At 37.9% G+C, this 26,463-nt stretch overlaps 1 protein-coding gene across 2 annotated transcripts in view; it reads right to left on the reverse strand.

Moving 5' to 3' along the window:
* Positions 1–220: 220 nt before the first annotated feature.
* Positions 221–26,463, reverse strand: part of dnajb6b (DnaJ heat shock protein family (Hsp40) member B6b) — a 59,610-nt gene continuing 33,367 nt past the window's right edge. The window contains exons 3-10 of one of the 2 annotated variants that reach the window (XM_052139760.1): positions 24,461–24,570; positions 18,764–18,817; positions 18,546–18,653; positions 15,659–15,787; positions 15,401–15,545; positions 15,081–15,151; positions 2,180–2,329; positions 221–1,824 (exon numbers count right to left, since the gene is read on the reverse strand). In XM_052139760.1, coding sequence (XP_051995720.1) covers positions 1,736–1,824; positions 2,180–2,329; positions 15,081–15,151; positions 15,401–15,545; positions 15,659–15,787; positions 18,546–18,653; positions 18,764–18,817; positions 24,461–24,570 — 856 coding nt within the window. In that variant the 3' untranslated portion in view covers positions 221–1,735. Of the gene's footprint in view, positions 1,825–2,179; positions 2,330–14,099; positions 15,152–15,400; positions 15,546–15,658; positions 15,788–18,545; positions 18,654–18,763; positions 18,818–24,460; positions 24,571–26,463 lie in introns of those variants that run through there. The other variant, XM_052139768.1, reaches the window with a different exon arrangement.

The following is a 26,463-nucleotide window of genomic DNA, read 5'->3' on the forward strand; positions in this document are numbered from 1 at the left end:
CGATGGAAAAGTGAGCTCCACAAATCTCACACCTCACTACTAGACTATGTCTGTGCCTCCTTTTTAGAGTGCACACTTCCTTGACATTTTTCCTTCTGCAATTTCATCTGTGTGCTCTTTCAAACTGACTCTTCAATCAGTTCACTGACTGGACTTCTATTGATAGGGGATTGTGATTGGATAGTTTCAATCAGTCATGTACTTCAAATTAGATTGTGTGTTTTTATTGGTTTTACAAACCATATCCTCAGCACAATTCAAAACATCACTGGTGATAAACAGGGTTGGGAGGGTTATTTTTTAAATGTATTCCACAACAGATTACAGAATACATGCTGTAAAATGTAATTTATAACATATTGCGTTAGATTACTCAAGATCAGTAACGTAATCTAAATACTTTGGATTCATTCTTCAGCACTGGTAGATGTTTTGAATATGAAAACTGACAAAAAAATACATGTTAAAAATACATTATCTGAAAAACCTAAATATCTTGTGCAGTGTTGCTTCTAAAAAAAGATAAACCAAATTGATCTTGTTTTAAGGATTTTTTAAAAATATTTTTACAAGAAAAAAAAAAAATATTATCAAGAATATGATTTTTTTCCCTAATATCAAAGGTCTTTATGTATATCAAAGGAAATTATGATCCAGCATGAATTTTCTTGATAAAAAAATATGATCATGTCTGGTAAAATTTTTACATTTCAACAGCTTAGCGTAAAGCTTACAATTTACACAATGTTTATTTCTATTTCTTCTGCTCCAAACTTACTTCAAACTTACTCTCTGTCTGCTCGTATGAATGTAACACATCATAAGAAAGTGTTTCACTGCTGTTCAGAAGCACTTTAGATCGCATCTTTTATATGTGTAAACGTTTTCCATCTGAAAGGACTAAATATTAAATGAAACAAATGACAATAAAATACAAAGTAATCTCTCTAGTAATCAAAATACTTTTTGAATGTAACTGTATTCTAAATACCAATTATTTAAATTGTAACTAGTGGAATACAGTTACTTATATTTTGAATTTTAAATACATAATCCCGTTACATGTATTCTGTTACTCTCCAACCCTATATATACAAACAGATGTTTGTTTAAAACATAAATATATTTCAGTTGGGCTTAATTATCTATAATTATATAAAGTGTTGTTGGGCATGGGGGTTTTGCCTTGTTTAGAATGGCCTATTTTCCAATACCACAACAATGAAGGGGAATGCCCTACAACAATGCTTAATTATAAAATAAACAAAGGAAGTGTGATTGCATTTTTTTTATTCATCTAGGTAGTGAAATATAATTTGATATGCAAGATGATAGGTTCAAAAAGTAACCAACTTTGATATATTATTGGGTAATAAAGACCCATGTAAATAGATGCTCAAATAAAGATTTGGTGAAATGTAGCTGGACTGCATTATGCTGCATTCATATGTTACTCCAATATTGCTAGTTGTGAGTTGTATAGTCAAGACATACTATTGCATTCCTGTGGCACTTTTTCCAAAACAAATGTAGAGGTCAATAACAGAACTCAATATTCAAATAATGTACATAAGTTAAAGCATAACGTTGAGAAACAAACTTTGTATGTGTGCAATTTCAAGAGAGAATTAATTGTAGCCTTTGTTATTTAACAGGCAAGTCTTCATATCCCCTCAGTGTTTTGAAAGTGAACAGTGAGGATATCACAAGACACATGTCGTCAAAACTCTTAGAATCACACCCCAATCCGAGGAGCCACTCTTGCCACGCGTTTCTTTTTGGTGTCTGCCTCCTTTAGTTTCTTTCTCCTGCTGTCAAAAAAACCTACAAGAATGAAAGTGATTTAATACAAGGAAATCTGATTGAATTTGACATTAGCAAATTATTTCCCACTCACTACATGGCCCTTTACCTTCATTAATTACAAAATATATATATATTTTTTGCAGATAACCCTCAATCAAAAGCAAGAGGTATTAGCAACATAAAAGGTGCCTGCTGAAATAAAGTTTGTGAACATGTAGATGCCATCAAGACAAAACTTATCTTTCAATGTCTGACTCACATGCAACCTTGAAAAATACAATAGTGTATATCTTTATGAATCAGCACTTCATGAAACAGCCCCCTCTTATTCTGGCCCTACCCTGCGGGCAAAGTACTCAGCTGGGACACAAACCTTTGGCAAGTCCCAGATTCTGTAGGCTTCTCTCTTCTTCCTCCTCCACAGGGTTTTGGGGCACATTTCTAAGGTAACGGTTGTGTGATGCCGTGCCAGAGAGGGCATTCTGTCTGTGGCAATCCTCCAATGCATTGTCAGCAGGAATACCTGTGAACAAGACCAGGATAGCAAAAATGAATATGCAAGATATTTAAATTGCCCATTTATTTTAGTATTTTATTTTATGTTATTATTGATATTATTATTTCACAGATATGTACATGGATTGAACGCACAATGTAGAATGTGTCTGGATTATGGACAATCCACATTTTGTAAATGTTAATAGAGGTGTGAATGACACATACAGTGTATGAGTATATCATAATCAAGTAATTTGAATTACAAGACAAAATATAGAACTTACAGTATTTTCACAAGTCCTGTCTTTAACCTCATACAACCCCGCGTACTCATGCATGGACGATGTATTTTGGCTTTATGAGCAACACATAATTTAAATTCATTTAAACCAACTGTTCTCAGTTCAGAAGACTCTGGGCTGTCAGTAAATGGTTAAACTTTCAATGTACATCATTTGAAAAAACAACATGGAGCAGATCTCAGGAGTTTGTCTTTGGGAGAAATGCATCTGGTAAGTAACCTAATAAAGTTTTTACATTAAAACCTGTTTGAGTCAAAAGATTAGTCTCTAGTTTCATCCGATATAGCATTTAATTTTCTTTTGCAATTTATCATGAAACACCACGCTGCTATACACAATGTACACTAATGTGTACAATAGCACATTGTTTCCATAGAAATCATATATTATCGCATTGAGAATCAATAAGTTCATCCAAAAGCTGAAAAAGTTTCCTTTCAGTGGCTTTATATGGAGTTAAGATGAAAATAAGGTGCATTATAAATTGTTCTGAGACCAGTGCAAACAGACAGCACACTGGAGATCAACCTTAACCACTAAATATTGAGCAAGGGAGCAAGGGATTTTCCTACAGCTCTCTTTGCAGCTAAGTGCATTCACTTCCGACTTAAAATCCGACTAAAAGTTCAGTTCCAGGATGCATATGACCAGGTACTGGACCCCTCTGCCCCTGCGTCTGACGTCGAGCAACCACTTGACGGAATAAGCCGGAGTGCCCTCCACTAGGCGAGGTGGAGAAGGGTCTCTACAGCCCTTACTTCATCATACCCATGGTGGGTTGTGGCCAATCTTGGACCTGTGATTTCTCAACCGGACTTTACACAAACTCCCGTTCAGAATGCTCACGCAGAAACAAATTGTCCCCTTGCGTCTTCACCAAGGTCGCAGAGGCAGCCCTTGTCCTGCTACTGGAAGTGGGCATCCGCATACTCGATTACCTCAACGACTGGCATCCTAGCACACTCTCGAGGGTTACTATATGCCCACAGGGACCAGATGCTCGTGCACCTCAGTTGTTTGGGGTTTCAGGTCAGCTGGGAAAAAAGCAAGCCAGGCACAGCGGTTCCTCTCAAACAGTTTCAGAGGCTCCTGCGGCATATGGCATCCTTGGCCGTGTGTTAATCACCCCTTCCTGCCATCAGACTTTCAACCCTTGGACAGACCTCTGTTTTCTGTGGACAGGAGTCCCCCTACAGCAGGTGTCCAGATGTGACGTGGTCACCACAGACGCCTCTCAACTGGGTTGGGGTGCTGTGTGCTACAGGCACGCAGCTGCTGGCTCCTGGACGGGGCCCTGTCTACGTTGGCACATCAACTGCCTCGAGTTGTTGGCTGTACTCCTTGCCCTGCGGAGGTATCTCCCGCTGATTCAGGGCAAGCACGTCTCGATCCATTCAGTCAGCACCGTCTTGGTAGCGTACATAATTTGCCAAGGTGGCATACGCTCCCGTCACGTCACAACTCGCCTGCCATCTCCTCCTTTGGAGTCAGCCGTGACTCAGATCGCTGCTCACCACTCACATCCCGGGCGACTGCAACACAATGGCGGATGCGCTGTCGTGACAGATCTCGCTCAGCGGAAAGTGGAGGCTCCACCCCCAGGTGGTCCATCTGATCTGGGACCACTTCGGCAAGGCACAAATAGATCTCTTTGCCTACCAAGACAACTCCCACTGCCTGATCTGGTACTCCCTAACAGAGGCCCCTCCCGCTGGCACACAGCTGGCCCCGGGACTGAGCAAGTACGCATTTCGTCCAGTGAGCCTTCTTGCACTGGTGCTGTGCAAGGTCAGTGAGGACGAGTAACAGGTCACCTTAATGTCTACTTACTGGCCCACTCGGACCTGGTTCTTGGATCTCACGCTCCTCGCAACAGCACCTCCCTGGCAAATTCCCCTGAGGAAAGACCTCCTTTCTCAGGGACAGGGCACCCTCTGGTACTGCGCCCAGACCTCTGGAACCTCCATGTCTGGCCCCAGGACGAGACGCAGAAGACTTAAGCATTCTACCACCTGTGGTCGTAGACATGATCAACCAAGCCAGAGCTCCCTCAGGCAGCTTTACACCTCAAGTAGCGTCTGTTCGCAAATTGGTGCTCTTTCAGATCTGAAGACCCGCAGAGATGCGCGGTTCAGTCAGTGCTTTCATTCCTGCAGGAGAGGTTGGAGGGGAGACTGTGCCCCTCCACCTTTAAGGTGAATGTTGCTGCTATCGCAGCCCACCACGTCACATTGGACGGCAAGTCCCTTGGTAAGGACGACTTGATTATCAGGTTCCTTAAGAGGCGCCCGGAGGTTGAACCCTTCCCGGCCAAGCCTGTTCCCCTCCTGGGATCTCTCAGTGGTCCTCTCAGGCCTTTAGAGACCCCCCTTCAAGCCGCTTGATTCAGTCGAACTCAAAGCCCTCTCCTTGAAGATGGTCCTCCTGATCGCACTCGTTTCCATCAAGATGGTTGGGGGGCAAGCGTTCTCTGTTAGTGACACTTGCCTGGAGTTCGGTCCGGCAGAAGCTCACCTCATCCTATGACCGTGACCGGGCTACGTGTCCAAGGTTCCTATGACCCCGTTCAGGTTTTAGGTCATGAACCTGCAATCAAAGCTGCCCGGGAGGAGGCAGACCCAGCCTTTTCGTTGCTGTGTCTGGTGCGTGCTTTGCGTATCCATGTGGACTGCATGCAGGGCTCTAGATACTCTGAGCAGCTCTTTGTCTGCTTCGGCGGACAGCGGAAAGGGAACGCCGTCTCGAAACAGAGGTTAGCTCATTGGGTTGTTGATGCTATCCCCTAGCCTATGACACCCAGCCCACCCCCCTTGCGGGTTCGAGCATCCTCGTGGGCACTGGCCCATGGAACCTCCCTTGCAGACATCAGGCTGGGCAACACCCAACACCTTTTCTAGATTCTACAACCTCAGGGTTGAGTCGGTCTCGTCCCATGTTTTGTCAGGTCCGAGCCGGTAGAACTCTGTAATACGGAATAGCCGACCTGGTGTTCCACTTGCACCTTGCGCCCTTCACCAAGTTGATCCAGTGTGCCTTCTTTATCAGGTTAGCCACTAAGCTCTCGCTTCCTGGATGCTCTTCCTCCCTAGCCCTCTGGCCAGCGAATTCAGCAGAGGAATTCCCCCAGACGCCTTGTCTGTAGCAACTCCTCCCTAGTCAGGCAGGATCTACCACCATAAATTCAGAATTTATAATGCATTATTTTATTTTAACATTGTTGGCAGTGATTGGATGATGCTGGAATGTCTGGAATGTCTCAAAAACATGAATAACCAACACTCCTGAAAAATTATCAACAATTTGATAAAAAAAATATGAATATATATATAGCTTGGTATTTTTAAAAATTTAACATCTTAGTCCCGCTGTGCACATATGTTGCCATTAATTATTACTATTATTTTATATATTTAATTTTTTTACTATTTGCTCTAGAATAGATTTTATTTGCTTTTTGGCATGTTTATTGGGTGCTACTAGTTAAAAATCAAAAAGGGAAATGGATAATGCAGGTCTCCAGAGGTTAAAGAAAGCCATAGCAAAGTCCTTGAAAATGTAGGTAATTTTACCTGAAATATTAATTTCATTGAAATTCATTAGAGATCAAGAAAAGTGCATTATTGAAATCAATAAGGATAAGGATCAATATGTGTTCATAAAACTGTGGATGGTAAGTAGTACAAAAAAATTGAAGAAGAAAGAAGCATGGTGTTGTGTTTTCTGGAATAAAATGTCTTTACGTAAGCACAAATTGGGCCACAGTCTCTGTCCAGTTACTTATTTCTTTAAAATATGAGATCATAAGATTTGCTTCAGGGCATCAATTCCCTCTTATAAATTCCTGCATTGCTTATGAGGGAGATCCGTGAGGAGAACAGAGTAGACTAATGTTTACACACAAATTTAAAAACAAATTTGTATGATATCAGTGTAAAAAATAAAACTAAACAATTCTGTTCCATCCTAACAATATGTGATTATAATATTCAATGCAAAGTTAGACCTTTATAAAAGAGTTAACCTTTATAAATTAGGTTAATTTAATTATTTACTGCAACTTACCGCATAAAACAAACAAAAGATATAATAAATTGGGTTTAATGATTCGGTCATGTGAATGCTAACCTACAGTCACATTAAAATAACATGATGAAGTTGCTTTTATTACGTTATTCTTTGGAAAATTCTGAAACATTCAGAAAAGATTTCATACATAAATATGGAAAAACATATTTGGTACATTAAACATTAATTCATCCCATCTTGAGACAGGATGATATTGCCAATTAGCAAATCAATAGAAGGTGCATGACATTGTCATATGAAGCAGAAGAACAGACAAAGATACCAATGCCACCTGTAGTCTGTCAGATGGATCTCATGTTCCTTACTACACTTGTCCTTATTTAATAAATCATGACCCTGTTACTAAAGATAATACTAAAATTCATTACCAAACTAGTTTGAACTTAAACCCCAGCATAGTAACGACTCTATTTACTTTGTATTGTGCAAGGTCTGCACAGGGAATCTGAAAATTAAATTCTCTACATTTGCCCCCAATGACACTAATAACACACATTCAGACATGTCACTTTAACCTGCTGTTCACGGACATTTGCATCCCCCATAAACACTAGAAAACTAAAGAAAGTTCAAATACCTCCTGCAACACTCCTTGCAAGACACCCCCCACCCTTTCCATAATAAACGTGATGCATTCATTCATATTTCATGTGGAACGCTTTTATTGTGATTATTCATGTAAATAGATTGAGATTTCTTTATTCATTTTGCATGTTAATTTACATTTATATTGAATTAGAGTACGGGATAGAGGCTCGGAAGAGATTAAAGAAAGGCTGATTATGCGAGCAGATTATGGGCACATCTTGTGGCTTTTGTGTTGTGTAATTAAAGGGGAGAGAGGAAAAGAAAAGGGACAGATGCTGTTTCTCAAACTACCGGACCTTTTTTCATCTCCAGAAAAGGCCTGCGTCTGCTGCAACACCCTCCTCCACCTCCCCCAAAAGATGTAAAATAGAATGCATTTAATAGTCAAGCCTTTACCAAATCACTTGTTGTCATGCAGGGCTCTCATGTTTGAGCTTTGAGAGAGAGATCAACATGACCTGGACCACTACAAGCAGCAGCGATACCGGTGACATAGGGAAATGTCACAGTTTTTAATATGGATACTTTAAAACAGAGATTTTCAAACTACCGGCCCACTAGAATTCATAACACGCCTAATAGCTAATCCATATCTTTGGCCTACACATCAATTTTCACGTTCCATATTTTGGTTTGGCCTTTAATGCTATCCGTAGCTCTATGAAAGGATTGTTCAAGTGTAGGCTAAAACTGTATATATTTTTCCACATTGCTTATTACAAGAAAAACAGCAAGGTAAAGGTGCTGTTGTAGCCTTAGTTCCAACAACAACAAAAAACAGCCTGCTTCCATTAAAAAAAACAGAGATAAGTTGCATGGCTATGGTGAATGATGGGTAGCTTATGTTGGTCAAAATGTCTCTTTTGAAACCTACAAGTAAGATAGACCAGGGATTCAGGAGTTTCAGGAGAAGCTGAAAAAGCTTTTTTATTTTTTTAGTTTAATGGAACTTCTACCTGCCTAATCTACAAGCAGAAAATTGCAATTTTCAAGGAACACAATCTCAGGCGTAATTACACTACTAAGCATACAGAGCAGTATGGGTTGAGGAAGAGATGAGTCACTCAACTCCAAAAAGGTCTATCCACACATCAATAACTGTAAATTTATGGTTGTAAAAACTTTAGTTTTTTTTGTATGTGTTCAAAGGGCTCCTGAAGGAGAACATCACATGGTTAGTGGCCTCAAGGTAAAATTTAAGCCCCCCGCTCCCTTTTAACATCATCAAGTAAATAAATGTAAGTGATAAAATCCATCTATCCATCCATCTTCAACCGCTTATCCGAAGTCGGGTCGCGGGGGCAGCTGCTCCAGCAGGGGGCCCCAAACTTCCCTATCCCGAGCCACATTAACCAACTCTGACTGGGGGACCCCGAGGCGTTCCCAGGCCAGTGTGGAGATGTAATCTCTCCACCTAGTCCTGGGTCTTCCCCAAGGCCTCCTCCCAGCTGGATGTGCCTGAAACACCTCCCTAGGGAGGCGGCCATGGGGCATCCTTACCAGATGCCCAAACCACCTCAACTGACTCCTTTCAACGCAAAGGAGCAGCGGCTCTACTCCGAGCTCCTCACGGATGACTGAGCTCCTCACCCTATCTCTAAGGGAGAAGCCCGCCACCCTTCTGAGGAAGCCCATTTCGGCCGCTTGTACTCGCGACCTAGTTCTTTTGGTCATGACCCAACCTTCATGACCATAGGTGAGGGTAGGAACAAAAATTGACCGGTAGATCGAGAGCTTTGCCTTTCGGCTCAGCTCTCTTTTCGTGACAACGGTGCGATAGAGCGAGTGCAATACCGCCCCGCTGCCCCGATTCTCCGGCCAACCTCCCGCTCCATTGTCCCCTCACTCGTGAACAAGACCCCCAGGTACTTGAACTCCTTCACTTGGGGCAAAACCTCATTCCCTACCTGGAGTACGCACTCCATCGGTTTCCTGCTGAGAACCATGGCCTCAGATTTAGAGTATCACAATATAATTTATGTAAATGTGTTGTTGTTTTCTTTATTTATAATACTTTTTTGTAAAGTCTGTTAGAGAAATGGTGCTTTGAATATACACTGTGCATGTTCATTAGTTACATCAGAAGAGGCTATTTCTTGTTTTAATTCGCAAATACATTGCAGAGCAGCTAACTTCCAGATTTTTTGCTTTTGTAGTACCAAATAGAGCCAAAACAAATGTTTTCATGTGTCTCTAACATTAACCTGTTTCTTCCCTAGTGGAGGGAAAGAGAAAAAAACTACACATGAAGAATCAGTAGAGTGAAAAATGGCAAGAGACTGACACAAAATGAAAGAGGGAGAATGTGAGATAGATGAGAATAAGAGACAGTGAGAAAATGGGGAAAAGCACAAAGAGTAACGAGCCTGGTCAAAAACAGAGCAGCACTCGCAAGACTTATTCCCTGTGCGTGTGATTGGACGTGTTATTACCGTGAGGTCACTGCGGCGACCCTTTAAATTTGTAGTCTATTACTATAGGCGCACATCCATACAAACACTCGCACGTGAAGCTTCTCTAAAATGCATCCAAGCAAATCGGGGTATGTAAATCATCTCTAGGGATGGTACGTGGAAAATAAGTGTCCCACCATTCTCACCGGAGTAAAAACCTCCTGTTACGGTTTCTCTTTCTCTTCAACCTTTGAATAACAAGCAGTGTTTATTCATCTGTGAAAGGCTGCTGTAGAGATCATATCTAGCTTTTTAAATTTAGGAAGCAGAAAGAAATGACACAGAGAGTAATGCGCAAGACAAAAAAAAAATAAGAAGGATTGGGATTCAGGGTGTGTTCTCTTTGTTTAAAAGCATCCTTGTTTTTTGCTGATCATTATATTTTGCTATTATATGGCGGTTACCCACAGGTGATAAGACAGAGGAAAAAAAGTCTAATCCATTATCAATGAATTACTTGGAAAATTAATTAAAGAACTGAAATAATTATAAAATAAAAATATGTTTCAAATGCAGAGATATCTCACTGTGAATTCGACAACAGTAGGTCAACAGTTCTAGAGTTAATCTCAGTCTGTGCTTACTGAAATTTGAAAGACTGCCACCAGTAGTTGAAGTTGGAAGTGTTTTTGAAAGTAAGGGCACGTGTGAGCTCATGTTTCCAGGTGAAATGTCAACAGAAGGGTCTCAAAAGCTAGTTGTTTTAGTTGTAAATCATGTAATTCAGTGAAGAGGAATGCTTTAATTTTTTGTTAATTCTACCTCTAAACCTATCCGTCAGTGCAGTAAAAATGAATCCCCTGAATCGCACTCGTCACTGATTATACAAACGTGTTACTTCCTGAATTCAATACGGGACGGGGTCCCTGGTGTCCGATGCTGCTGACACAACGCTATCGGTGATGGTAAACAAAACAAAAAAGTTCATATGGGAGATACCGCTTGTCAGTAACTCAGCAGAATAGGGTCAATGTCAAGGTACTGAAACATTTGGTGGCAAAATGTCAACTGAACCCAGGGTGTCTTATGTGTTTTGACTTTTGTCTAATGTGTTGTCTCATCTATATAAAAAAAATATATAAACTATCTGTTATTTTATATAAGTGACATGCAAAAGAAAGAAGACATTTTGGGGGGGGGGATCTCTGTAGCTTGGCACTCTTCCATCCACACTTTCTAACACCAAGAATCATTCATACACCCAGGGAAGCGAGCATCCCTCAACTTTAATGAGCCCACAGTCTACAGCAAGACACTTCCCACTGTTCTAACGTCCTGATAGCATCACAGCAGGCACTGACAGAAACCCAGAGCTGGTCGTATGTTTTCCTCTTCTATCACTCCTATCTTTACCATCTTTCATAAAGCCTGTGGAGGACAGCAGTAAAACGCAGGGGAGAAAGACTCCTCATCTGCCTTGGATACTTTCAGCTTCCGTTTTCATAAAAATTGTGGATCATTTTGGGCTTGGATATCACTTCTATTTTTAGGAGATGGACATGGAACTTGTGGCTTACGAACAGGGACTTTATTACCTCAGCTGATGGGGGAGACTGTTGAACTCCAATATCAAAAAGCACTCAAACTTAACCCACCCAACCTCTCAGTACCATACTTGAAAAGTCACATACCAGACTTATCACACTCCACTGTATAAATAATGCTGCTATTTCTTGCATCTCATCATGCACATTACAATCACTCATAAACTATTTCTTGAATCTGATCATTCCAACCTCTACTGCATCTGTGCATTTGGTCCAACTGTATATTCAGTCATATGCACATTGTTTTGCACACTATTTAATATAGTATTTAATGCCTCAATCATTTGCACATTTGTAAATCGGTGTATCATGTGTATAAATACAGTAAGCTATGCATATGTGTATGGTTATTTAATTATTTCAATTATGTGTATACTGTGTATTTAGTATATTGTTTTTCCTGTACATTGTGTAGCCTATATTAAGTTCACCTATCTATGCAACTGCAGTGCGTGTGGAAGTGTTTCACGCTTATTTAGTGATAATAAAAGAGATTTGATTTGATAATTGGCAACACTTTTAAGAAGTATAACTTGTTTTATGAATACTGTAGTTTCCTACAACAAATTAAAGTGGCATAAACCCACTCAGAAGTGTTTTTGTGTTTACACCAGCACATAAACCCATACATGTGACCTGACAATGGCTACTGTCTTCTTTAGCTCTCAACATTAACAATAATATGCCTGCTTCGTTTATTGCTAACATGCTTTTCATTTGTTATTAACGAATGGTAAACAATTAAAAGTAAGCACTTTTTGTTTGTCTGCTTCAAAATACGTGACCTATGTACGTTTGCACAATCAACTTAGGCCTAATATTTTAATTACACCGCCATTTCTCATCCAGGCGTCATGCCGTCATGATATTATCGAAGAAATTGCGCCCTCTTGTGATGTAAAAACAGTCGCTGGCTTTTCGGCGGACAACTTATGTCCAGCAGCTGTATTTTGGAGGATATAACAGCGTCTTAGAAAAAGGTAATAAGTCCTTAAAACGCATATTTATTATTAGCGAATCAAATATATTTTTGACATTACTAAAGGTCAATGCAACATCGACCCACAAAAAAGCTTCACGTGCAACATGTAAACGGCAGGAGGCGCCAGTGTACTACAGAGCTGAACGACTCTCAATTGATTTCCCACAATGACTGGTCTAACTTGTGATATGAAGGACACTTTAGCTTGAAAATACTTCCATTGGAACCCAATGTCCAGCCAGTTAACAAGAATCTTACTCAAGCAAAGTTCATAATGTGATCATCTAACATGTAAAATATAATTTAGAAAAGTCAATTTATTATGGTGTTTCATTTCCTCACTTAAACAAGGGCATACAATAATGGGTTTTTCTGTCTATTTTGTTCTTTTAAAAGGTTACCCAACATTGTATTAAAGAGTTGGCTTACTTTCTGACAATGCTCCCACAAAACAATGTGCTGATCCCATTTTAAAAAGCACTTCTGGATTGTTTTTGAGTATTGTGAGCAAGTTATCTTTACATGATCATACACTATTACTTATGCTTTAATTACACCCCTCCCTGATGCCAAGGCAAATCCTGTTTAGCTAAGGTGGCTTTTATGTCTCAGATCTGATAGATGACATGGTATTATAAAAAATAAAAATAATAATAAAATCTGAATATTTGAGTAGGTTATTTACATCCATTTTTACGTCATGAAAGAGTTTTTTTTTTTTTTTTTTTTTTTAAATACAACTCGCAGAAAAAAAAAATATTATATGTCCCAAGACCTGCATTGCAAAGAACAAAAATTACCTTGTGCATGTTTTAGCTGTAGGCCTGTCGTTCTCAAAAACATAGGACTAGGAAAAGACTCTTGCTGCAGCATGTAAGACAAACAATTTTATCAGACATATTCCAAAAGGAGGTATCCACACAGTTCCTTTGGACTTATCTAAATGAGGGCATGAACAATCACCACATCATGACTACATGTAGCGTCATAAAACAATTTCACAAAACTAACATTAGCTGTCTCTTGGTTTCTCCATGAAAACACCTTTATTTTGACCATCTCAAACAGCTGCTCTAAATCCTGGATCATTTCATATCAGGTAATAACTTATTGTAAAAAGACTCCTAATTGCAGTGAATATACTCTGCTCCAACAAAAACCTCTAAAACTAATTTTTTAATCAACAAAATAGTGAAAGTTATTTTGCATTTAATACAAATTTTTAAGATTATAATTATTGTTTTAAAACGAAATATCTAAGGATTTCAGTACTAAAAGAAATTGGCCATATGGAGATTTGTGCGTGAGAGCAAATGATAAAGTGAGCCTAAAGTCCTTTGATGGGAGGGATTTACTTATTTCAGCTGCAAGAGTAGATCTGGCAAAACTCAACCACTTTAATCAACAGGAATGAAGAGAGATCCAGCAAAACGTGCTGTAAAAATAATAATAATAATTTAAAAATAATAAAAGAAATCAATGCATTTATGATGGTTTCTTTTATTACTTTAAATTAAAATAAACTTTTTTTTACTGCAAGCTTTGCTTGATCCCTCTTCTTCATTTCCTTATTTCTGTGAAAAAAAAAAAATATATATATATATATATATATATATATATATATATATATATATATATTCGGGCAAATTCAATATGAGTTTTACTACCGATGGCTTTTTAGATACCAAGATCATCAGTATAAAAGTTTTGGATGAATGAACATTGCTGATGTATTGATCCTGCCACACATCATGTCTATTGAAGTTTAACCAACGATGTGATTTTAATACAAACTTGATGTTTATCAAAGGTTATACCCTGTCTGTGTGCGCATAAATTGATAAGCACCCTCCAAGAGAACAAAAAAGGAGCTCTGCTGAACAAGATCAACTGAAAAATTAGTTATGCGCTCATGCTTGTGTGCATATTTTAGAGAATGGCACTAGCAATAAGGTGATGGTCAAAGCAGATGGAAGAGAAATGTTAAGCTCCTTTTACGTTTATGAGTGCAGGGATGAAACACATATGAGACACATACAGCAGCCAAGCAAGAGGACACACACCTAAATTAGAGGCAATTCTGTGTTTCTTGAAACCATCGCAAACAAAATGTGAGTGCAACATTCCAAACTGGTGAAAGTGAGATTTATTGAACCTGTAACTCTCCATCTTTTTACATTTTTCTTACAAAGAACACAAAATCGGAGCATAAAGTCACACGTTATATATTCTTAATATTGTAGTTTCAGGTTAAGCAACAGTAAGGTGAGAAGCCAAAATGAGTGACAAATAAATGCAATAATTTATCAATAGTCTAATATCATGAACAAATGGTAATTACTAACATTAGTTAGATCATATATTAAATATTAAGTGTGGAGAGGTTAAGACTTCAACAGTTTAGATGAACAGTAGTACAGCTCTATAGAAGAAAGCAGATACAACCTGTTAAGCTCCAGTTTCAAGGCAATATAACAGCAAAGAAAGGCCATTGGCTGATAGAAAAGAATCAATTGTGCTTGTTCAAAACTGAGCCTTATGATCTGGTGAGGAATAAATGGAAGTTCACCCTGTTTTTGTCTGCTTTTCACTGTGCGGAAGGTAACAGGACCAAATAAAAGCACACACCACTTGGATGCGTCTCATGTGACCTACACTTGGTTTGTTGACTAGTGGAGAGCAGGTGCTTTAGTACTGTAGCCATCAGCCTGTTTTGAAGGGTTGGTTATGTTTAGGAATGTTTGGGTTACATGTTTCGAATGTTTAGCTTCTGAGTTCAGAAATCACTTGTTGTCCAGTCGGAGAAGCTGCTCCTCACCATTGACTGTGAGAGATCGGAGCTGACCGTCTTCCTCTACTTCCACCCTCTCTTGACCATTCTCTACAATACTGTAATAACACAATAATCTCAGTCAATACCTGTACAGTCAAAAAACATGTTTTTACCAATACCATAGCTACTCACAAGATCTTTGTAAAAGTTTAGTCAAATAAGCAACTGGTTTATTAGCAATTTGCATAGATATTTAGTGGGACTAGATAACATGAGTTGATGTATGTGTTACTGCGTCACATGCATAAATGATGAATCACAATTTAAACAACAATTAAAAGCCATTACAGAATGTTCTTTAGTACCGTTTCGTTGTAATCCTTCTTCCATTGACAAATTTGGTGGATGTGGAAACGGAGCGGAAGTTTCCCATTCCTCCTCCACCTCCAAATGAAGGGGAGGAGAAAGAGGCGATACCACCCCCACCCATCGGGCCAAATGAGGTGAAACCTGAAGAGATCGTGAAGTTTATACACAGATACTCAAAAACACCAAACATGTACCGAGGACTTCAGGATTTAGGCTAAAAAAAAAAAACACTAGCCAAACACAGATTAACATACCTGAGTTAAACCCAGGAAAGACGGGACCAAATGGAGAGAAACCGGAAAAGAATGAACCAGCCGTCCTGCTCCTGCTCACATCCCTATGACGTCGTCCACCACCAAAGAAATTTTCAAAGGGATCATCAGCTAAATCATGAGAAAGAACAATGAGTTTAGTGAAAAATCTTTTTTTCATTAGACACTACTGCATGTATGGTTGAAAGTGTGTGTGTGTGTGTGTGTGTGTGTGTCCCTAAAAGCAGATAACCTTAATGGTAGAGCATAAAGTGGTACCACTGACAATATTCAATATATCTTGAAATTCATGCATGGGATTTGAAATATAGAAATATATTAGAAATATAATATAGAATAATCAAGATATGATTTCTACATAGTTTTAAACAAATGATGTATTATGCAAACACTTACTGAGCACTTAATTATGAATTAATGAATTCCACCTACTTATTCATGCGATTATCTAATCAGCCAAGACAGAGAATGGCCAGACTGGTTCGAGCTGACAGAAAGGCTATGATAACTCAGATAACCACTCTGTGTTACAATGGTAGTGAACAGAATAGCATCAGAATGCACAACATGTCAAACCTTGAGGCGGATGGGTAACAACAGTGGGCATAAGTTAACACAACTGGACAGTTAAAGACTGGAAAAACATGGCCTGGTCTGTTGAATCTTGATTTCTGCTGAGGTACACAAATGGTAAGCCCACTGCCTCAATTTTCTGTTCTTGGATGACAGAAGTGGAACCCGACATGGTGGTCAGCTCTTGTAGCCCATCCACCTCAAGGTTCTACATGTTGTGCATTCTGAGATGTTATTCTACACAGAACATTGTACAGAGTGGTTATCTGAGTTACCGTAGTCTTTCTGCAGCTTGACCAGTCTGGCCATTCTCTGTTGATCTCTCTCACCATCAAGGAGTTTCCATCCGCAGAACTGCCACTAACTGGATGTTTTTTAGTTTTTGGCACCATTCTGAGCATTCTTTGAGATTGTTGTGCATGAAAATCCCAGGAGATCAACAGTTATAGAAATACTCAAACCAGCCTGTCTGGCTCCAACAATCATGGCACGGTCAAAATCACTGAGATCACATTTTCCCCATTCTGATGGTTGATGTGAACATTAACTGAAGCTCCTAACCCATAACTGAATGAGTTTTTACATTAAACTGCTGCCACACGATTGGCTGATTAGATAATTGCATCAATAAGTAGGTGTACAGGTGTACCTAATAAAGTGGTTGGTGAGTGTGTAAATCAATGTATCTTCATTTTCAGGCACTCAACACTTTCATTTGAACTTTTTTTTCCATCTCCTTGAAGCAGTTTGATTTGGCAGGCTAAACCACACCTGATATCTTCTCACAATCACACATACTGTTATTCTAACCCACCACGGTCCTGTCATGGCTACATAAATACAAGTAAACACCAATGACCTTCTATCATCAAGGAAGTTGTTTAAGAAATATTCACACCTTGAATACTTAAACAGTATACATTTGACTAATAACTAAATACTTTGAAATTTTGTGAACAGATAAACATATATGTGTTATTTCCTTCCTTTTATTTGAACAAAACTACAAATACTCTCTAGCCCCCATGCTATAATAGCATTCCCTTTCTCTTGCTCCTCTTATTTTATTTGGAAGCTATTTCTGAGAACATTCCTAGTGGATGATGCATGGTCTCCTCTCGACCCACTTGCTGGTCTGAGCGCTCTCGCCATATTTAGAGTTCCTGTATGTACTACACACATGCCATTCTGTTATTTGCTTCCAGTAGTTGGGGCCAGTGGACATTGGGTGGCACTATCCATAAAGCATTTTTAATAGGTCAGTAAATGCAAAAAAGTGATCCTATACAATCATTCTTGCTTTTAAGAACTTACCAGTATTAAACAGCACAGCAAATTTGTATCAGGCATGCCCCTTGACTCCCCAAAGGCCATTCATAGCTTTCAAAAATCACAAGATCCATTTGATTGGCTGGTTGTTATGCAAAATATGGCCGTCGGGTGCACAGTTTTTTTTCACAGTCAAAACGCCTGTCAGCTGAATGCACTTTACAACACATCTGGCCCTTCCTGTGTAAATAGCTTTGTTAATAATAATGTGATCCATGTTCATTTGTTTATTTATTTATTTGCATCAATCTAGCTAGATTGAGTGGATGTTGTTTTGAAAGATGTATGTGGGTGAGGACATTATACTGCCCCCGCAATGACGCTAATAGTTCCTGGTTTGAGACCAGAAGGTTGAAGTGGCCAGTGTGGAGCCAATTCTTCTGACCATTCCCAGATTGGGCACCAATCATTTACCACTACTGGAAAAGGGGTAAATGTGGAAAGACTTAAATTTCATAGTGAAAAGTGTGTGTATGTATAACACACACACACACACACACACACACACACACACACACACACACACACACACACACACACGTTAAGAACACATTTTGCTTGAGTATTTTTATTGAAAACTATGCTTATGGGAGATTAGCAAAAAGCTAATCTGCAAATGACCCCAGGCCCCAATAATCTCATGCAAAACCTAATTGCCTAATTATAATTCAAATCACATCATTGCTTTGACAGAGTCTCTGTGAGAAATGAAATGACCTTCATTTCCTCATCTTTGGGAATTAAGTTCTTATTTTTAACACTTGGCCAAAGAACCTGTTTTCACTGAGACTATACAGTGTCTTGGCAAAGAAACTACTTTTGCTGCAATTAGTTAAATGTTGTCTAATTATTATACAATGAAATGAATTAAATAAACCATGCTTTCAGTAAGTAATTTATATATTTTCTTCCATGTACATCTTTCCCATTAGAAATCAATAATACTGTACATTACTTATGCACCTACCAAAGAAATCTGCAAATGGATCTCTGCCTCCAAAGAATTCCCTGAAGACATCTTCTGGATTACGGAATGTGAATCCACCCATGAAATCATGATTATCATAATGGCATCCTTTCCCAACCCCAAAAAAAAAACATTATTAAACTTAGAGGAAAATCACATTTAAAAAAATGAAGTAAAAACAGATAATAAAACACTAAATAAGGAATATCTTCACTTACCTCTCCTAGACAAGCCTTCTGTACCATATCTATCATACTGTCTACGTTTCCCTTCTGTATGGAAGAAAGAGAATGTGACTTTGTTTTACTCAGTCAATTAATTGACAGTAAAAACAGGCACTGACTGATTATTTTGATTTACATAAATTGCACACTTCTCCCACCACACATTGTTGCACAAAGTTCAACTGACTGTGCTACTAATTCCATTGAACCATTTTAGCTCATCCATAATGCTTTGTTCAATTATGAATGTGGCACACAGTGTGTAACACAGAAGTGTAAAATGCTGAAAAAAGGCAAAGCTGAAAAATGGGAAAAAGTTCAATGTGACACACAAGCCAACTTTCCTTCAGTTATACATGGAATTAAATTAACATCAATACATAAAGTACACTTACAGCAGGGGTGTTCAGAGTGAACTCATTGAAATACACCATAACCAGCTAATCAAGGTCTTGATTTGCATGTGAAAATTACACTTTTAAAAATTACACACCAGGGTGCACAATGAAAAAGTACACAGGCTTGAGTTAATGTGCCCAAAACAAACAAACCTCATACTGGGAGAACAACATCAGAGCCAGTAAATAGTTCTGTTCTTAGAAACAGCTGCCAAATGTTGTCATAACTGTTTCACAACAGTAGTCCACTGTTACTGCAAGTGATTATCCATGCTTGGTGAAGGATAATATCAAGACACTGATAAAAACACTTTTATACACACATTTATACACACATGTGGACAAATGGACAAAAGGCTATTCTACTTAGTATCTACTTGCTGTGACTTGACTCTGTCTATAAATTATGCATTCATACGCCAATGCAAATACATTCACACACACACACACACAAACACACACACACGCACACGCGCGCACACACGTGCGCGCACGTTTACCTACAGTATATATTTAAAAAGGACTGAGACATACCATAACTTATTTTATTTTGTATATAAAGATAATTATATTTACAAAAAACAACCCTATTTAGGAAGGACATAATTTATTTATCAGACACAACATGGCAAAATCTGCATAAAAACAAAAGCAGAAAGGACATGCGGTCACATTCCAGATGTGGTTATTTCTGAACAGTTTAGAAATGTTGGCTTGGAAATTAAGCATCTAGGCCAGGAGAGTGTCGCCCTCTGGTTTCACTCATAATTCCTACCTATTCTTAACACTGAGGACGTGTTTAATTGCTCAACATGTTCACTTAACCCTCATGTTGTCTTCTGGTCATTTTGACCCATGAGGATTTTCTTTTGCCTGAAAATGCTAGTTACTGTTACTGTACTATCCTATTGGACTAAAACTTTTGACTTTGTTCACAGGGTATCAAAATTAAATTATTGGCCATTGAAAATGGGAGAATAAAAATAAGAGAAAAAATTAGTTCAGAAGCATGTTCATGCATTAGATGAGCACATACACCAATCTGCCTCAACATTAAAACCACCTGCCTAATATCATGTAGGTCCCCCTCGTGCCAACAAAACAGCTCTGACCTGTCGAGGCATGGAATCCACAAAACCTCTGAAGGTGTCTTGTGGTATCTGGCACCAAAACGTTAGCAGCAGATCAAGCGAGGTGGGGCCTCCATGGATCGGACTTGTTGGTTCAGCACATCCCATAGATGCTCAATCGGATTGAGATCTGGGGAATTTGGTGGCCATGTCAACACCTTGAATTCTTTGTCATGTTCTTCAAACCATTCTTGAACAATTTTTGCAGTGTGGTAGGGCGCATTATCCAGCTGAAAGAGGCCACTGCCATCAGGGTATACCGTTGCCATGAAGGGGGTTACGTGGTCTGCAACAATCTTTAGGTAGTTTGTACGTGTCAAAGTAACATCCACATGAATGCCAGGACACGGGGTTTCCCAGCAGAACATTGCCCAGAGCATCACACTGCCTCTGCCGGCCTGCCTTCTTCCCATAGAGCATCCTGCTGCCATCACTTCCCCAAAGTAAATGACACACAAACACCTGGCGTCCACATGATCTAAAAGAAAACGTAATTCATCAGCCCAGGCCATCTTCCATTGCTCCATGGTCCAGTTCTGATGCTCACGTACCCATTTGTAGGTGCTTTTGGCATTGGACAGGGTTCAGCACTCTGGCCGGTCTGCGGCGACGTAGCCTCAAACACAGCAAGCTGCGATGTACTGTGTTCTGACACCATTCGCTCATGGCCAGCATTACGTTTTTCAGCAATTCATGCATATCAATGAGCATTGGGCGACCATGACCCTGTCACAGGTTATAGCAGTATAGCATTTAATACAACAGTTGACCAGCTGAGTGCTTCACAATAATAGAATTTAAAACATAATATTTAAAAATTACCATACCATACACAAACACCAGTAATCTAAAATACAAACACTTCAAAACTGTGTCCTACATTTCATTTGTCAGACTCAACAGCCAGTGTAAACAGATGAGATTTCAGACAAGACTTAAGTCTTCACTTATCACAGTGGGCCATGTCTGGAACTGTTTATCCAGTAAAGTGAATCTTCTGGCAAAAAACCAACATCATAATAAAAGCACAATACAAAATAAAATCTAGATGCCTGAAATTTAAGAAATTGGGACAGAAATATATAACAACTGCAGAGTAAAATTGTATATTCACTGTAATAATAATACATAAAAAAAAATACAAATCAAACAATATAATCACAAGACAGCTGTTGAATAAAAGATTGAAAAAAATGCAAATGACATGTTGAAAATGTATATTTTCACTTGTTAAAATTTTTAAATTGAATTTAATTTTATGATGAAATGAAATTAAACTTTAAAACAAGGAGTTCTGGAAAATAATAATAATAAACTATAATTATTAAATTATAAAAAATAACTAAACTGGTGTGTTCAGCACATTATCATATTAGAATATTTTTGCTGTGGTATCAAAATTGATATCAAGACCCGTGAAATTTCACTGGTATCAGTACTGACTACTGAAATTTTGGTACAGTGACAACACTAGTTTACTGAACCATGGAAAGTAATTTCTTTGGGTACAAGCTTGACATTTTGTTCATTTCAACGTATTTGTACTGTGCCCACATTTCATTTTATATAATGTTTACTAATATACAGAAGCTTTCCCACAGCTAAGGTATTTAAATTCACATAGGGCTTTACTCATCATTCAATTTGAGGTAGCACAATGGCCAAACGGTTCTCTGTGCATGAGGCTCTTGATCACATCCTTGATCATGACACTAGACCACTTGCCCTGGTTCATTTAAAAATAAAAGTCTTGTTTTTTGTGACTGTGGCTAGTCATTTCAACTGGGAACACCACGTGTGACTTTGTGCAATTACTTACTAAATAAAGGTTTTTCAAAACAAACTTCATGTTTCAACATTAAAGCACAATAGTGTGATAAATAGAATGGAATGTTTTCATATTTTATTTAATATTGCCAAAATTATCCACAAAAAAATGCTTTTTTAACTTAAAATTATTATATGCTCAGGTCAATGAGGCCTACGCTTAGTAAGTTCCAAACAGAAATACAAAACCTGTCCTAATTGAAAGAAAACAAGTTGACAAAAAGATCGAATCCACTTTTTGGTGATAATATAGCATAATGAGATATTTAGAAGATATTTTTAATAGGCCAATCATTTTTGACCGGGAAGACCAAATTAGGTAAAAGATTTTAAGACGGCACAAGCATTAAAATATCCAGAATTCAAGCCTTTGCTGCTGATTCAACTGTCACGATTTATTCTGTGTACTCTCATTGTTGAACATGCTTCCTGCCATTTTCAGCTGAATATTGTCCATTCCACAACGATTTGATAATATCACTTATTGCACGGGTCTCTGGAATACATGATTTTGATTGGTCAATGGAACCATCTAATGCCAATATGGCAGTTACAATCATCTGGGTATTGAAAATCATATTTCCAACTTCTTGTATCACTCTACGATCACGACAATTAAGAAAATAAAATAATTTCAACTCAAATTATTGTTTTATGGCCATTTATTTATTTATTTGGCAACGGTTAAAAACACATCTTTTCCAAAAGCACTTAACCAGTCACTTAAAAATAAAACAAAATAAAAAAATTTTAAAAAAATGTACATTTCTTGTTGCAATTAAATCTGTTTTGTATACTATTCTGATGATAGTGAAACTTTGTAATATGGCACTTTTCGTACCACTGTCTCCCTAAGATGATTTGCGGATGTTTTTCCTCTTTTGTAAGTCGCTTTGGATAAAAGCATCTGCCAAATGAATACATGTAAATGTAAATGTAAGTAGTCTTGTAATAAGCTGGATAATGAGCAGCCAGACACTCATTTCACAAAATAAACAAAAAAAGAACTCCAACGCAAACTTTTGGTGGAATTCAGATGTTCAGCAATTTCTTTCTTCAGACATAACAATTTCAATGCAAATAAATATTTTGTGTCCATGTATTTATTTATTTGGTTAGTAGCCATGCAATAATGATGTACAGTCAACCATCTTATCACAAAATAAACCCCTTCAGGGTGATAAAGGGTGACCACCCTGTCAGGGTTGCTTTTTCCATTTCAACCGGCTGACTGTAAATGATGCCTTACATTACAAAAAGTCAATTTGTAAAGACAAACAAATATTATTTATGCCAGGGGTGGTTCAAGGGTCAGTGGATATTTAGGGCCATGTAACATCTGTGAAGTGTAATTTAAATCAACTAAATCTTAATGTCCCACAAAACCTGTTACAGCATAATTTTCTGTAAAGCTGTTTTGAAACAATGTGTTGTGAAAAGCGCTATACAAATAGAAATGACTTGACCTTTAAGGCTCAGAAGTTCTGTGCTTTCAACACTTTGCATTTTGAGACATGATGGAAAAAAAACACTTTTTGCACTTTTCGGCTTTCTGTAGTTCAAAACACGATGTGTAGGATTGACAGTTTTATGTTACTGATTTGTCAGGTGTTTAGTTATTTTTGTAGTTAGCAGGTTGTAAATATGATAGAATAGATGATTATGAGAAAAATCTTAACTGGATTAGCAAAAGTTCGTGAGGTTCATGGAATTGGGTTTTTTTGTGCAAAACTTCCTGGTGACTCATGACTAAATGTTTGAAAATTCCCTGAGCACATCTTCACATTACTCTTTGTTTTTATACATCTAAATATATAAAAAAAAAATAGATCTATCATTTAATAGTTTCCAATATCTCACAAAGACCATTTTTAATGCTCACATACACTGCTGTAATCGCGAGTCAAAAGCTCTCTTCTTGCCTGTGCGCACATACGCATTAATCTCACACCATACGGTCCTGTATGTGCAGCTCTCCACGGCCTGAGGTGAATGCTTTAAAACAGCTGCCAATAAGACAGCACATGGGTACAGAATTGCCTGAAGTATTTGGCATTACCGATACTGTGTAAAGACTGGTATCATTACTTATATACAGTACATTACTTAATGTTAAAAAAAAAATTACATTTTAGATACAACTTGATACAGAATTACTGGTACTTCTGACCTCCCTAAAAGATGATGAAGACATTTGAGGCTTTACTAAAATCATCAAGAACCGGTAGCCATCTCCTAGCGCTGGACATAATTTAAGCCAGTAAAAAAAAAAACATGAATTCCCAAATTGAACAGTGCATCATATTTGATGAAGTAATAAAATATATAGTTCATACCATCTGACAGGACTTCATATGCCTCTGAGATCTCTTTGAACTTTATCTCTGCATCTTCTTTGTTTCCTGGGTTTTTGTCTGGATGCCACTTTAATGCTTGTTTTTTGTACCTGTAAAAACACATACAGTACACCATCACAATAAATTAGGCTATATTTTAAATAATAATAACATTCAATCCAAAGGCACAGCAAAAATTAAATTATGAGTAAATAAAACAATTATGAAAACTGCTTCATTAAAAACAAATCCCTCAACACTTGACAGATGTTATAACATCTTTTAATATCAGTGAAACAGAGGGCATCACTATTCATCAATTCATAACAGTTCAAGGATGTTTGAGGAAACAAATATCTCATCAAAATGCACTGCACTGTCCTCATTTATGATGCTAACACATCAATGTATTACATGTCAGGCAACTCCTAACAACCTCTTTCAACATAGGTCATGCTACACAATGTGACTTTAGTTGGTGTGACAGCATCTCTGTAGCTCTGCACACTACGACTGAGTCAGCAATACAGAACCAGCAGCACACGGCAGGGTCAAAGGCGTAAACCAAACACTCCATACACAAGGGGATTTGTCCTTTGCACATCTTTTAATAGCCTTTGCCCTTCATAGGTATGCTCTTTAGAAAATTCCCTCTGAACAAATCAGCAAATGCAGTGACCTACAGAATGAGGATTCAATAGAAGTTAGCTTACCTGAAAAACAAAAAAAGGACAAGAGAGGGAGTAGATGAATAAGGCAAGGACAGAATGTGAATGCATTCCACAAAATGCTGAACGTTACATGCCTATTAGGGTTGTAAATATTCATACATTTTCTCAATGCATTAATTATAAATCCAGCCAAAGTAACTGCATTCATCTTAAAATATGACTCTTACATAATTATCTTTTTTCATTTTTAAATATTACTTTTACATAATCAATTGTCTTGGTCAAAAATCCATCTAAATTGTAAAAATCTGAATGAATCACTATTATTTTAAGTAGCTTACAATGTTTCAAAATATACTTATCTTTAAACATTTAAAGAAATTAGGTTACATGTGCAAACTACTGGTGACATACTGCAGGGCAGCAATGTACTCGGAGTGGTACGGCATGCATTCCAACACACAGCTCTGATGAATACTCCTCTTCTATATCAGTGTTTCCCAACATTTTTGCCATAGGTACCACCATTAATAAGGCTGAAATACCCCTTCATCAATAGAAAAACAAAGCTATATCCAAAATTATATAATTTAAAGCTGCACTATGTAACATTGCGCTCTCTTGCAACATCTGTGTTTGAAACTTATATTTGCAAACAATTTGTAGAAGAACACTAAACGTGATTCTTCTTTCGGCTCTGCTCTTCTGGCAGATGAATCTCATGATTTGAGCTTATTGCCTCTGTGTGATCATGACTCAAGATACTCAGAGCCAGAGTCATAACATGCTATTTTCATGTTGATATAATGTTACATGATTAAACATTTAAAACTATTTTTTTATTACTTGCTTTGATGAAGATAAACAACACTCGTACTCACATTTTTGAACGAATGAATAGGTGGAAAATTACTAATAGCCTACAGAATAAGAACTAAAGACAATATATGTAAAGACAATCTTAATCAAAATAAATAAGCCTAATAAATTCCATTGTGTTCCCAAAATAATGCAGCCAAAAGTGTGTTCTTATTGAACGTGTGTTTGTATTGTGTTTTGGTAATACAGTTTATACTGCCAAAGTTTTATAAGTCAATTTTACGTTCAAGGTGAATGTGTCTTGTATTACTTTATGATTTATTCACTTTCATCTTTGTTTCTTTAATACAAAGATATATATTAGGCTACTGAACCTGCAGAAATAAAGTGAACTAAAGTCACAGCACCTCCCAAGATGATCGGAGATCATTTGCAGCATTCCAATAGACAACAGAATTCTTGCAAACAATTTTCATATGAATTAAACAGAAAAAAAAAAAAAAAAAGAGTGAA

This window comes from Xyrauchen texanus, chromosome 2, assembly GCF_025860055.1.
Source record: "Xyrauchen texanus isolate HMW12.3.18 chromosome 2, RBS_HiC_50CHRs, whole genome shotgun sequence".
Classification (NCBI taxonomy): Eukaryota; Metazoa; Chordata; class Actinopteri; order Cypriniformes; family Catostomidae; genus Xyrauchen; species Xyrauchen texanus.